At 38.0% G+C, this 15,642-nt stretch overlaps 1 protein-coding gene across 1 annotated transcript in view; it reads right to left on the reverse strand.

Moving 5' to 3' along the window:
* The window catches only part of MCMBP (minichromosome maintenance complex binding protein), a 34,335-nt gene extending 22,676 nt beyond the window's left edge, over nucleotides 1–11,659 (reverse strand). The window contains exons 1-3 of the mRNA XM_051981549.1: nucleotides 9,292–11,659; nucleotides 2,007–2,092; nucleotides 941–1,081 (exon numbers count right to left, since the gene is read on the reverse strand). Of these exons, the coding sequence (XP_051837509.1) occupies nucleotides 941–1,081; nucleotides 2,007–2,092; nucleotides 9,292–9,349 (285 nt within the window). The 5' untranslated portion in view covers nucleotides 9,350–11,659. The remainder of the gene's footprint in view (nucleotides 1–940; nucleotides 1,082–2,006; nucleotides 2,093–9,291) is intronic.
* Between the last annotated feature and the right edge of the window lie 3,983 nt (nucleotides 11,660–15,642).

Consider the following 15,642-nt stretch of genomic DNA (forward strand, 5'->3'; position numbering starts at 1 on the left):
CACCCCATTACCTAAAGCATCATTACCTGTAGGAATTTAGTATTAACTTTATGGCCAAATCAAAGCTTAAAATCATAATCTTGGTGTCCAATATCTCCAAATATCTGATGTAAAAACAAAGGTTTCTCCATAATATTATTGCTACAATATTTTAACTTTATCAATTATTTATCAATTTATCAACTAAGAGTCCAATAAGTCTGAAATTACATAAGGATATGTTTCTCAGAGATGGTAGATTTTTGTCACAAGGGAAGATTCAATGGAAGTGGGGTAGGAATAGGAAGGCACACTGGAAAATTACTAGTATTTCCAAGACATCAATAAAATGTATTTTAGTTAAATTAGCAGAATTCATCTAGCAGATATTAAGTTTTTGGCTTCTTAAAGTTTGTGAGTTGGGATCCTTCCAAGGTGATTGCTAAAAAGTCTTTGAAAATCCTTATAAAAATATACAACCCAACTCCCCTTGCCAACTCATACCAAACCCTCTTACTTGGCAGAGAAAACAAGCAGTATACAGTCCATTCCTGCCTCTGGTTTTTCTTGTTCTATCACAAATAACTCTTCATGACCCATGGACCATAGCACATCTATGCTGTGCATGGGTTTTCTTGCCAAAGATACTGGAGGGGTTTCTCGTTTCATTCTCCAGTGAATTTAGGCAAACAGAAGTTAGGTGACCAGCCCGCAGCTTGAAAGTGCCTGAGGGCAAATTTGAATTCAGATCTTCCTGACTTTAAGCCTGCTATTGTTCACTAATTCACCTGGCTGCCTCTACAGGTTTTCATTATAGATGGGCAATTCTAGTTTCAATTAACCATAAAATAGTTATGATGCCAAAGCTGAACAAGGCATAATTTAAAATGCTTCCTACTCATTTTAAGAATAACTGCTGCTTAATTATTCTGTGACTAAATTTTAAAGTAGCAATACATACCCGTGCTTTTGTATTTGGATCAACAGTTTCATAGACTCCCATGTAAAACTCAGGATCAAACATATCCTGAACCATGCAGCGAAATTTCACAAAACTATTGGGTTTCAGATAATGAAGAGGAACATCATTCAATGATGGTACCTTAATGGGAAGAAAAATAATTTTAAAACAAAAATAAAACCAGACACATCTCCAGATTTAACAAATATTTATCATATGCCTAATACAGGGGTCCTCAAATTACGGCCCGCGGGTCAGATGTGGCAGCTGAGAACGATTATCCTCCTCATCCAGGGCTATGAAGTTTCTTTATTTAAAGGCCCACAAAACAAAGTTTTTGTTTTTACTATACTCCGGCCCTCCAACAGTCTGAAAGACATTGAACTGGCCCCCTTTTTATGAGGTAAAACAAAACAGTTATATGTCAACTATTATGAATACCATTATCAGCCAAAATTTCACATGGCAAAAGGATTCCTTCCAAGTCTCAACTGTCAACTGAATTATCCCAATAACCAATACAATGAAATCATCAAAAGATTTTCACATTTCCTTAAAAGTTCACTTTATAAGAATTGCACATATTTAACATATATCCAATTACTTACTGTCTAGGGGAGGGAAGATGGGTAGGGAAGGGAGGAAAATCTGGAATATAAGGTTTTGCAAGGATAATTGTTGAAAACTATTTTTGAATATATTTTGAAAATAAAAAAGCTATTTTTAAAAAAGTTCATATAGAAATATGTGCTCTCTTCAAGAAAAATAAGATCTGCTCTGTAGAGCTATACTTTACAAATAATGTAGATATAAATTCCAATCAAATGAAGATACAATATTACTCATGACAATAGCAATGTAGCATTTTTGTATACTAAACATTAAATGACAGCTTGCAACTACTGCCATCTATAGGCACTGAGATATAGCACCTCTTGAAGCCATCACAATAGCATCTTAACTTACTAGTTTTTGAAAAAACACAAGTTAGGGACATTAACTTGACTCCAAAATAAGATTAAATTTAAAAAAAATTAGAAATAAAACAAAAAATCGTTAATCTTACCCATTTAGTAGCATTACTTTCTTTTAGCTTTTCTTTAAAATATTCAGTTACTTTCTTCTCCCAGTCAGAATTTAATCCATTTTGGGCTGAAAGGGGAAAATTCACCTTTTTAAAACAGCAATAAAATAACTTGGGGTTTTATTTAGTTAATTTATGCCGTTAAGTTGCTATGAAGCAAAGCTAATCATTTATATACTTGTCAAATAGTCATTCCTCAGATGAGGGGTAAAATGCAGAATATAAAGGAAACATTTTTTTAAAAGAACAACAAAAATCTAATTCCAACCATTTACCAAAGAGGGCAGTGAGTTGTCAGCTCTGTAAACTTTGAAGTAACTGGTAAATGTAAGTGTTATTAAATAGCAGCTTAAACTATAATTTGGAATAGTTCACATCTATCATTACTTTACTGTGTTTTCCTCATAACAATTCTCTGAAACCATATAAATATCACACACTTTACAGAAGAAAATAAGGTTAAGTGAACTGCCCAAGTTAACACAGCCACCCGCACATCCCACTGCCAGCCTCCAGCAAAGGTATGTGATGCTATGAGTGTGAGTGGGCTGTGAAAGCATGACAAAAGAATTAAGGAGAAACTATACCACAAAGATGGCCATTCCTCCTCTCTGTCACACAGGATATACATCCTTGCCTAGGGATGCTCTTAAAAGCACTTTTTTCCTTTTCTTTTTCACCTCTGAACCCTCCCAAGCTATTTTGGAATTTACTGTCTTGATTTATTTCTTAAGGATCAGGCCTTAAACCAAAACCAATCTGATTCTAATTGTCCAAGAATAGGTCCTAGGCCAAGCCCCATTTGGTCACTGTCAGGCTCCAGATTGATTCAGATGGAATGTAAATAGCAATCATCTCTGCTTTGGCCTGAAACTCACATAGTCTTTCCCTCCCAGATTCATTGTTTGTTTATTTACTTAGATTTTTTTGAGATTAGTCCAAAGAGGAGATTCTTTGCCTCAGTTGCCACCTAGCCTTAATCATACTGAATAGGTGCAGCCTCAGTCCACCTGATTCCTGTTGAGGATCTTGGCTTAAAACAAATAAGGTCTCTCATTTACTCCAGAGCCACCTTTAATAGTTCTGATCTAGATCTGGCCACTGGGCCCAGATGGCTCTGGAGGAGAAACTGAGGCAGGTGACCTTGCTCAGATCTCCCTATCACAAATCATTTGCATGTCATAGCATCATTTCAGGATCCTCTTCAAGAATGATGGGCTGGCCATCCAGTGAGGACATAGATGAATTACTCCCAAGAGCCACTGGTACACTTCTCAGATCAAGGGAAAGCAAAGGCTCCCAGGATATTGGGGGTGGGTGGGGGGGAGATCCTCCAGCTGATTCATAGGACCTGGACATTCAGTGATCTAAAACCTTAGAAGGAATATCCTCATTGATAAAACCTGGTCCACTGGAACATGGTTGAATAAACTACTCATGTAAGTGAAACAGTAATACAAGGCAGAGCAGTATATAACTACTTCTTCTTCTTCTTTTTTTTTTTTGGCTGAGGCAATTGAGGTTAAGTGACTTGCCCAGGATCATACAGCTAGTTAAGTGTCTGAGGCCACATTTGAACTCAACTCTTCCTAACTTGAAGACTGGTGCTCTATCCACTGCACCACCCAGCGGCCCCAGTATATAACTTCTTAATATGAACTATATTTCTACAATAATTTGATTCAGTTCTCTATGAAATTAAAATTGTTAGACTTTCATTTATTGAAATTATTTTTCTGTATTAACTATGAGAAAAAATGCTATGTAGCATAAACTGAAATACTTTATCAGTTTAACTGAGTTATTTTTTCAATTCTGCCTAAATGGATGCAGAATAACAATGACTTGTTGACAGTTACAAAGAATATTTTTAAATGAATAATTTTTACATGACCATAATCCATAACAACAGATGATGGCATTTTTATGTAAACATGAGAATGACTATTACATTTTTACTCTCTAGGACCTAGAGATAATAAAAATATTTAATTTCTGCTGAGAGCTTTGATTAAAGTGAAAAGTGTCCTCAAATAAAAGATGAAAACAAGGTAGCACACTTTTAGCAACTCACCTCCATTTTATCTTTTAATTCTGAGATATTTTAACTCATCACGGAATTTTGGAGTTGAAAATAAGAAACTGTTTCATCTTGCAAGATGAATAAACTAAAGCAGTGATTCAGCATCTCAGTAACAGAACTGGAACCCAGCTAAATTCCTAATTTTAAAAGATTAAAGGGTTTTGATTTTTGGTGAGTTGGGGTATTTTGACATAGAAAGAAGTAAGAATAAAGCTGAAAAGTAAAAGTATTGAACTTGGAACAAGAAGCATGGGATATAGCATAGCACACTAGAAAGAGCCTTTTATTTGTAGTCAGGGTTCAATTTTTGGCATTGTGTAATCTTAGGCAAGTCCCTTAACCCCAGTTTCCTCATCTACTGCATGTGTGGTTTGGCCTAGAATATCTGAAGTTCATTCTAGCTCTAAATAATTAATCCTATACTCTTTGGACTCTACTGAATCAAACATATGCTGAACCAGACAGTGAAATTTCACAAAACCTTTGGGTTTAAGATAATGAAGAACATCATTCAACAATGATACCTCAACAGGATTGAAAAAATAACTTAAAGCCAGACATATACGCAGATTTAACAATTATTTACTTATTACCTGTGAACACAACAGGCCAATTATAGTTAACTTTTCAACTTCAGTTCCATCATCTAAAAAATTGGGTTAATGCCTATGCTACCTCATAGAACTAATGTGAAGTAAGTACTATGTAAATTATAAAATGCCATAGGTGAGTGGTCCAGCATCTAACTTTTTAAGTTGCAGATATAGTATTTGGAAGTCTGAAGACCTTAAGGTCAAAGTCCCAGGTCTGCCACTTACTAGCTGTAGGACTTTAGTCTTTCATACTAGCCTTGTTTTATCTGTAAAATGATAGAATTGGATTAGTGGATTTTAATATACCTTACTGCTCTAAGAAGCTATAGCACTCTATTAAATTATTATTTAATAGCTGATGGAGAAGGTAAAAACAATGTTGGTCATCTAAGCATTTTTGATATAGGAAGAATAGCACAGTAGGAGATACCATCAGAAATATTTTATATGCCGTATTCAATCACACCTTCAGCTCTCCAGGGCAGTGCTGACTTTTGTGCCTTTACTGCACATAACCTGCCCAGCCCTCTGCCTCTGCCCACCACCCATCAACTAAAGCAACCAGATGTACACTACTACCACTGCTTGACCAATTGTGATTCCAGAAGACTGATGAATTCTCACTTCCTGAAACAGAGGTGACAGTTTCAAGATGCAGATTTTTTTGGACATGATTAATATTGGAATTTATTTTGCTTAGTTATATATTTATGTTACATACATGTTTCAAAAGCTTTGGTTTTTTTTTTTTTTTTGCTTTTTTGATTGGGATAGTAAGAAGGAAAGAAAGTAAAAGTTTATTAATTAAAAAATAAAATAAAAACATAAAAACACAACCATTGCTCCTGAGAAGGGTGAGGAAGTCATTAACTTAGTATCTGTTATGCTACCACTTTCCTTTAGAAATTAAGCTCCTTAAGGACAAAGACAATGTTGATCATCTAGGCATTTTTGATATAGGAAGAATGGCACAGTAGGAGATACCATCAGAAATACTTTACATGCATTATTCAATCACACCTTCAGTTCTCCAGGGCAGTGCTGACCTTGTGCCTTTACTGCACACAACCAGCCCAGCCCTCTGCCTCTGCCCACTGCCCATCAACTAAAGCAATCAGATGTACCCTTTTACAGGTACTCCAGTGGTTAGCGCAGAGCACAAGCCCCTTGACTTATAGCAACTAGCTCAAAGAATCAGTATTTTCTCCCATATGAAGCCATTATGCAGGACATTTTACTTTTTTTTTTTTAAGCTCACTCTTTTCAATAAAATGCACAGCACTGTTCCCAATCTCAGAGGGAAGGATTCTCTATCTCAGGAGCTTGCTACATACTGCAAGCAGGTGAACAATAAAAAGGTACCAAAAGAGAGCACACTCCGAGCTTTTAAATAACCACTACAAATAGTATGTGTCTTATTAGGTGTAAAGGGAGCATGCAAGCAGGAGTATATCATCAGCAGGCACTTGAAATTTTCTTTAGGGAAGGATGTTGCTTTCCTTTTGCTCGCTGTCAACAGGAGCCTGCATACAGACAAATTAAATGTTTGCTAGAAAAGAGCAACAGGGGAGTTATATGAAGGAAATAAGCTGTCTCAAAAGACAGAAAGGATATGGAGTTACAGAAAATGAGAGAGCATTAAAAAATCAGGCCAAGACAAGATTTTGGAGGGTACTGTGTGGTAGGTGGCTGGAAGTTTGGACAATCTTTTAGCCCATGGGTAGTAGCAAGTGAACATTTCTCAGGAGAGGAATGACACCATCCCAGTTTATTTCAGAACTGCATACAAGAAAATTTAAGTAATTTTTTAGAGCTCTCTAAAGATATGGCTAAGTTTTATCAAAGAAGGTCGCTTACAATATTTATTTTCTATCTCACAGTGGAAATAAAAAACAGATCATTTAGTTCCTGGCAGTGACCGTAGGTTCTTGAAAAATTTTGTGAAGAAGTTCAAATCATGGCAGATTTTATGACTGTCACCTGAGGATAAATCTGGCTAGTGTCAGAGGCTCAAAAGAAATGTGGACACAGGCAATAATTCACTCAATTGTGCTGAGAACTGGAAGACTATAATCTGGTATGAGTGGAAGGGATTTCCTAACTTTAGATACCCTCTTCAATCTAGATTATACAATACTGACAATAATAACTTTTTTAAAGTCTAAAGAAAATATTTTAAATAAGCGATTAAGCACTTCATCTGGCAAATACAAACCCAAATCTCTACTTAAATATAAATTCAATAATTGAAAATGGGGGAAGAGAGACAGATCTGTGATGTCATAGAAGTAGAGGATACTTAGTGAGGAAAAAAATGGACTCTACCAATGTAGATCAATAATAAATGAGTTATTATTTTGCAATTTAGTGATCTTACAAGAATTTCTGGGGTAATCTAGGGGTTATGACTTGGCTTAGGGTCAGAGTCAAGGTGTATCTGGAAGAGTTCTTGAATCTAGGTCTTTCAGAACCTTGATACTAGGTTCTTCTAGATTAAATACAGCAATGTGCAGATATAACATTAGACAACAACAGACAGGTCTTGAATTGGAAAGACTTGGGTTTAGGAACATCCTCTGATATACACTTAGTCTGCAACCCATGGGAAAATTCCAGCATCTAACTTTTTAAGTTGCAGATATAGTTTACTACAATGATGCAACTACAATCTAAGCTCCAGAAAAATTTCCCATATTTGAGTCAATTTTTTATTCAATATTTCTTCCTGTGACTATAAGTCATTATTTCAAGAGTAAAAAGACAGTCACTCTATTTTCAGGTATTTATCAATATTTGTATATAAATAAAAATAATTTTATCCTCCCCAGAGACTAACTAGAAATATACCCAACTACTCTCACGTTAATTATTTATTATAATAAACATCTATTCCTGAAACATTATTTTATCATGGTAGGACAAGAAATTTTGAAATTGACATCCTTCAATAGTGTTAAATGCAAAATATACAAAAAAAGAATTGAGTTTTTTATTGATATAACAAGGCCAACTAACATGGATACTACATTATTAATAACTATTATAACCTAAATAACCCACAGAATTTTAATAACATTGTTGAACCCTGTTATAAAGCTGATGCAGATACCAAATATAAACAGTGTCTGCTTTCTGTGCTATGAGAAAGGACACGTTTCTGTGTAACAAAGGAAACATGATTTGACCAAATCCTTGGCATACAGTAACAAACTTCAATTGATCAGAATCTTGGGAATATTGTGTTTTGTATAAGAAAGGCACTTAAAAAAAGAATCATTTTTGATGGCAATCCTAAAATGTAGCACACATTTTCTTCTCTAATTAAACATAGCATGCTAAAGATAGGTCTGTTAACTTTTGCTTTAATTACTTGGGGCTCAACATTAAGAATATCAACTATTACACTTCTTTGTTAGAATGATGCCGTTGGAGACCAAACGAACTTAAGACTGCAAGTTTCTTCACTAAAGGGTCTCAGATACTACATTTTAAGTTAGTCAGTTTTAGAAAAGATTTCCTGCTTCTGTCCTTACTATAGGGACTTCATTTGGTAAGTGTCCCTGTGGCCAGTGATGTGGAAAAGATACTTGCTTCTATTGTGATGGGCTAGGAAAACGAGTTGTCAGCAAATAGTCCCATCCCTCAAGACCTCCTGTAAGTGCACGGGCTGTATGTCAGTTGACAATTTCTAGAATTTACTTCCTACTTGCTTCTGCTCCGGACTTGGGTCGCCCGATAAATCAGCTCAACAACGCTGACATGCCTGTGCTGCTTTACCGGTATCAACCCCGCCTTAGCTTAGGAAGAAGCCCGCGAGGCCGATGCTAGGACGCTCTCCCGGGGCTGAGGAAGAAAGGACCGGCTCAGGGTCACTCGGCCAGTAAGTGTCTAATCCCTCCAGATTGGCAGATGAGGCCTGGAGTCAGGAAGGCCCCTTTTGAGGCTGTGCCCCTGGACAAGTCCCCTAACCCTGTCTCGGTTTCCTCTTCTGTGCGACGGCCAGCGATCCAGTTCTTTGCTTAGCAGACCCCCACTGGGGTCACAAAGCTCGGACCGGATTAGCCCCCAGCCGCAGAGGCGCACTAGAGCCTCAAGTCTCCGAGTTCGCAGTCCGGTGCTAACAAGCCCAGATTTATTTCCCTTCCACTTCACGGCAGGCTGGCAAACAACGACGTTCTACGCGGCACGAGCGCCGGGGAGCCTCGGGACGCGCGGCTGCCTCGCCCAGGACTCCCGGTGTCCAGCTCCAGCAAGGTTCCCAGGCTGCGCGTCCGCGCCACTGAGGACCGAACCCGTGGACGGAGATGTCCGTGGGCAAATAAAGTTTCCCCCGCGAACCCCGGCCCCGAGAGAGCAGAAGTTGGGCCCTGGGAGCACTGTCCCTTCTTAGGCGCCCACACGCGCGGCCGCGACCTCGGCCCCAGCCCGCCGTTCTCCGGGTACCCGCAGGTTTGCCGGGGAGCACTCTTCTTGCCCACTCCGGGCACGAGAAGCTTCCCCGAGACAGCCAAGGCTCCATGGGTCCCCATAACGCGACCCCGCGGCAGCGGCGGAGCGTGCCAGGACCCAGCTTCCCCGCGCCCCCACTCACCGAAGAAGCCCTGCACGATGCCGAGTGGATGGTTGAGCCAGTCGTCCCCGCACGGCATCTTGCCGAGGGTCGCGCGGACCAGGCTACCCCGAACGGGGTTCTCGAGGCGGCGGCAGCTGGGCTGAGCAGACAATCACACGGCCCTCCTCCCTCCCGGGGGGGGGCGGCGGCGGCGGCGGCGGCGGCTTCCTCCTCCTTCTCTCTACTGCTCTTCCTTCGGGGTCAGCCCCCAACCCCCGGCCGCTCCCTCTTTTGCCCACACCCACGCCAGGAAAGCCGCAGTGGTCTCAGAGCGTCACTGCTCGGCCTCGGGCTCGCCTCGCTCCAGGTAGCAGCAACTTCGGCGGCTACGAGACGGAAGCACCGCTAGCCCCTCTAACCCCCCCCCCTTCCCCCGCCTTCCTCTACACTATGGCGGGAAACGGACGCCGACGGCGTCGCCGCTGACCCCCCGAGCGCGAGCTGGGGAGGGGGCGGTAGTGAATTCGGTGGCGCTAAGAGGAGGGACGGGGCGGAGCTTCCGGGACCTGGCGTCGTCGTCGTCGCTGCCGCCATTTTGGAAAAGGGCAAAAAGAGAGGGCAGGCCTGCAAGGCAGGGTGTTGTGGGAAGAGCCAGTGCCGAAGCGCCATTCTCGTTTCGCTCCTGCGCGAGAAGCGGCATTCCTTCCTTCAGCCCCTCCAAAACCTACTCACCCTGGGGTTTCAGTTCTGACGCGACTGTATTGGAAGAAGAGGCAGGAAAGATTAGGCAGCCCAGATCTACAGATGAGGAAACGGAGGCACTAGGCGATTCCGAGCCGAGACGGCGGAGCTCGCAGAGCCCAGGGCAGGGCCCGCTGCGGGAGCTTCTACTCTCGCTGTCTTCTACCCCCCTCAACGTCGCCCTTGGGCCCGCGGGACGTCCTGCAGCTGCGGGTGACTTTTAATCCCCAGCAAGTGCACTTGGGGCGGGAAGGAGACAAGGTTCCCTAGTCTCGGGTTAAATCTGGAGGGGGATAGATCTCACATGTACAGACACCTGTAAGCATACATGCATATGTATGTATGTGTACGCAAACTACACTTCTACACATATACATTCTATGTATGGCCACACTATCTGTTGATTGCATATAATACATAATAAACGTCCACATGTTAAATCTGCAATATTTTTATGTTAAATATATGAAATACACACTAATGTCATAAAAGCCTGGGCAACTTGACCTGGTAAAAGAATGATGTCTTTATCTCTCCCTCTATTTTGATCTTCCTACACTCTATTAGCTACTGAACTGGTGCTTAATAAAATGCTTGTTGAATGAATGAATGCCTTTGAATAGAGATCATTTAGACTTTTTGAAATTTTGATCCAACCAAAAGGTAGGGGTGGGAAGTGACCTTAAAAATCTGGAGGCCTGATTCCTTAATTGTGCTGTCATATCCCACCTTTCCACATATCCATATTTTGTTTTTTAAACTGAGCATCACCTCGAAATTAATCTACGAAAGCATATTTTTGGAATTAGCTATATAGGGTTCAGACAACATCAAGAGACTTGCTTTGTGAAAAGAAGTTTGCAAACTCTTTAAAACTACATAAATGACAGCTATTACTATGATGATTATGACAAAGATCACTTGGCTTTCAAAAACCCAGGGTTTCAAAGATATCATAAAGGAGGGAAAGGGACCCACATGTGCAAAAATGTTTGTGGCAGCCCTTTTCATAATGGCAAGAAATTGGAAACTGAGTGGATGCCCATCAGTTGGAGAATGGCTGAATAAGTTTGGTCTATGAATGTTATAGAATATTATGGTTCTATAAGAAATGATCAGCAGGATGATTTTCGAGAGGCCTGGAGAGACATGAACTGATGCTAAGTGAAATGAGCAGAGCTAAATCATTGTACATGACATCGATATTATAGGACCGATTAATTCTGATGAACATGACTCTTTCCAACAATGAGATAATTGATGCCATTTCCAATGATTTTGTGATGAAAAGAACCATCTACATCCAGAGAGGACTGGAGGAACTGAACTTGGATTACAACTTACAATTCTCACTCTTTTTGTTGTTGTTCACTCACATTTTGTTTTCTTATTCATTTACTTTATTTTTTTGATCTGATTTCTCTTGTGCAGCAAGAGAATTGTATAAATATGTTCATACATATTGAATTTAACATATATTTTAACATGTTTAATATATATTGAATTGCTTGCCATCTAGGGGAGGGGGGTGGAGGAAGGAGGAGAAAATCTGAAACACAAAGCTATATAGGGTAAATGTTGTCAAATGATCCATGCATATGTTTTGAAAATAAAAAGATTAATTAAAAAAACAAAAACAAAAAACAGGGTTTCTGTTGTATGATCAGAATAGGATTTCAGGTCAAGTGCTACTTTCTATAAAAGGCTTATTCCATTTCCACTTTGACAGAGGCTTCTCCTGCCCCTCCCTAAATATGACTATGTATTTTGTACTTTCTTTGTAAGATTCTGCAGATTTGGAGCTGAAAATAATCATTTTTATGATATGACCTATATATTCCTATATAACCATATAGTCCAGCTCCCCTGTTTTTATAGATGAGAAAACTGAGGCCAAAAGAACAAGAATAAGTGAATCAAAGACAGGAATCATACTCAGTTCCATTGATCCTATGACGATATTCTTTCCCTTTTATTTCAGTGCTATGATTATTCATGTTTTTCCTAATACAAGTTTCTTGACCGCAGAAATTTGTTTCTATCTTTGTACCCCAAGCACCTAACACAATATCTGGCAGTATTTTCCATATTTCAAGTTGAATAGTAAAAATCTTAACATTCATCACATCTATGTTGTGTGACTTGTCCTTGCCTAAGTTTGCCACAGGAGTGTACCCCAATATTATAGAGCCCTTTTCATTTTTTTCTCCCTCTTTTTTATATCAGGTTTTTGAACTTTTTATAAACTGTGTATATTAAGAATTAAAATCATGCGAAAAAACCAAAACATTCTGATTAACCGCATTTTATAGCTTGCCTAGATCTTGTTACGACTTTGCATTTTTCCCTGTAACTAAATTGACTGAATTCCTACCTAGATTCTTCTTTCACCAAAGTGCAAGCTCTTTTTATGCCATCAGGATCAAAACTAACCAGACAGGTGAAAAAGCTACAGAGCAATGCCTTCTTTCAAAGTCAATAGTTTTTTGGTTTTTTTTTTCCTTCTGGTGTTGAAAAGGGCAGCACAATCTTAAAGCTTCATCAAAAGTCTTTGCAACTTCAAGATCAAAAAGAATTAAATTAAGAAGGTAAAATTTGTGAGATGTACAGTAAATATTGACAGGATAGATTTCATTATAATTGCTTGCTTCTGTTCAATAAACAACAACAAGATAATAAATTTTTCTAACTTCTGCCTTTCTCAATTTAGATTTATTGAATTCTGCCATATCTGATTTTTGTAGACTAATCAATAATAGGTGAAGTGTACCAGTAAATTAAGTCCCCCAAAAGGTGGCTCTGGTTGACTTCTTCACTTTTTCTTGAAAATCTAGATCTAGACCATTCTCAAGGTGTGGTCCTCAAGAATCTTAGAGACTATTGGAACAACAGGTTTGGTAATTGTCAATGCTGTAAAATGTAAAAAAACCCATACATATAACTTGTAAATAAAAAGCTATTAAAAAAAAAAAAAGAATCTTAGAGACTCTTTCAGTGTCTAAGGACAAGGACTTCTTTCAGGAAATTCTCAAGATCAAAACTATGTTCATAATAATACGAATTTGTTATTTGCTTATCAAAATTTCCTCCCTTTTCTATTTTCTATGTGCTGCTGGATTTTTTCCATATATTTCAACCAAAACAACATGTCACAACAGACATGTATATATATGTACAGAAGCATATATGGGAATACTGATGTCTTTCATTTAGCTCTCATTAAAGAGATTTGTAAAAATATGTAAAACAGTGCTCTCTGATTCTAATTTGGAAAAGTTATGTCAGCATATTGATTATCATAATTTTAAATGATTACATATTTCAAAATGTTACTAGTTATAATTATATTTGGGTGCATGTTAATAGCCTATATAAACCAAGTTTTTTGGGAACCTCAAAAAATTTTAAGAATGTAAACGGGTCCTGAGAATAAAGTTTGAGAACCATTGATCTACATGATATTAGTACAGCATTCTGTCTGTTCATGTAATCCCTTTGCTATTGCAGGAATTTCTGCAGTGTTGTGAGGCTGGATGCAACCAGCACAATATCCTTCCCAAATTGGAGAATTTGGAAGATCTCACCACCCAAAAAAATCCTCAATAATTTAGATTATGTCTTTCAAATCCTTTCAAAGGATTTTTTTTTTTTAACAATTTTAATGTTTAGTTGCAAGACACTATCCAGAGAAGACTATGAAAGAAGAGGGCTATGAAAACTTTTGAATATCAAAATTTTGTACTTGATCTTGGAAGTGAGAGGGAATCATAGTTGTTGACAAAGTAGCAGAATGACATAATTGAACCTGCAGTTTTGGAAAATCACTTTGGCAGCTGAATGGAGAATGGATTGTAGTGGACAAAAATAGAGGCAGGCAGACTCCTGATGATGAGATGATGAGTGGTAGCTGTGTCAGAGGGGAAAAGCGGGTGCTTAGGAAAGATCTTGTAAAGGTGAAATCAATAGCCCTTGGCAACAAATTGAATATGAAAGGTAGTGATTTTTGTCTATTTTTATTTTTTATTTGCATGAAGTGGTGTAGAAGATAAGGCCTGGACCTGGGAGTCATGAAGATCTGGGTTCACATCCCACCCAATACTTGCTAGGTTTGTCACTTGGGCAAGTCACTGAACCAAGTTGTGCCTTGATTTCCTCATCTAAATAAAAAATGGAGTTTCACTTGATCCTTAAAGTTCTAAATCTAAATTCTTAAGGTCTTATATATCCCAAAGCATGGCTCTTGAAAACTACTTTATCTCAATGGTGTCAATATTTTCATTTTCTCTAGTGTCTTATTATTAAACAAATGAAGATTATCCCTAATTTGCCTTTTCACAGACTTGGCACTTAGGCAAGATGATCAATTTGCCTGCTTTTTGAAGTATCACATTTTTTTCCAAGAGATAAATTACATTCTTCCTAGAATGCAATAAATTCTTTTATTAGTAAAGAATTGTTCTAATTCTTTTTGTGTGACCCAGTTAACTTTTCCAGAAAGGAGAAATGATAAACGAAAATATCAATGACTACTCATGCATATTTGCAGTTACTACTTAGAATGGAATGAAGAGAATGCTATTATTTATAGAAAAAAATGGGAAAGATAGTCCCTAATTTTGGATGAGGCACAAAGGCAGAAAATTTTGTTCCCTAGATGACTTGACAAAAATAATTTAGTTAGATCTTTTAACTGGCATATTCCTCTATAAAAGTAGTTGTTTTTTATTAGGAGACTTGTAGGCCAGTACAATTTTAACTTAGCCCAGAGTTTATAGTTCTGGACCAGAAATGTTTTAAGATTCTTAGAACATTTCTGGTTTCAAGTTTGCTAAATTACAGTATGATTCTATTCAAGAAAGCCTTGGAATCACTCTTATGTATCCTAGGGTCTTCTGATCATTTTGATCTGCATCTCCCAGAGAAGTGAGTGGAAAAAGTTTTTTAATATTCATTTGCTTTGGAGAACATATATTTATTACATTTCTATTTTTTTGAGGACTAGAAGTAAAAATTGAATTCCAGTATTAAAAATACTAATGGTTTCTCCCTCCATTTTTGATGTATTGGTTAAAAGTTCTTTTAAAGTTAATTTGTATAATTTAGATGCTATTCAGCAAGCATTTTTTTTTTTTTTTTTACATTCCATGTAGTATGGTCACATCTTCCAACTTTACATAGAATAATTCTTGACACAAAACATATTCAATAAATGCTGACATTTGGTTCAGAGGTAATTAACCTGGGGTCCATGGTCCTTAGATTTTTTTGGGGGGGTGAAGGGGTTCACAATTTGTATTTTTTTTTTTTTTAGTTTTTTTTAACTGTCAATATAAATGACTTCTTTTGTAATTGTATGTGAGCTATTTTACAAATTTTAAAACATTACTCGAGGAATCCATGGCATTCACCAGACTGCCAAGAGTCCACTCGATTAGTTATGCCTAGAATATTTCTCTTTATAAATTCTTCTAATTGTGTTTTGTTTCAAAATTTATGATTTGCAAGCAAATTTATTTTTCAAGTCATACTTTTTAACCAACTGATTTGTCCACTAAATTAACTACTCAGTTTTTTTGTTTGTTTGTTTTTGGTTGTTTTGCAGGTCATTAAGATAGTGGTGATTGGATTTTTCTGTTGCCCAATCTTGGT

The sequence above is a fragment of the Antechinus flavipes genome, chromosome 2 (assembly GCF_016432865.1).
Source record: "Antechinus flavipes isolate AdamAnt ecotype Samford, QLD, Australia chromosome 2, AdamAnt_v2, whole genome shotgun sequence".
NCBI classification, from domain to species: Eukaryota; Metazoa; Chordata; class Mammalia; order Dasyuromorphia; family Dasyuridae; genus Antechinus; species Antechinus flavipes.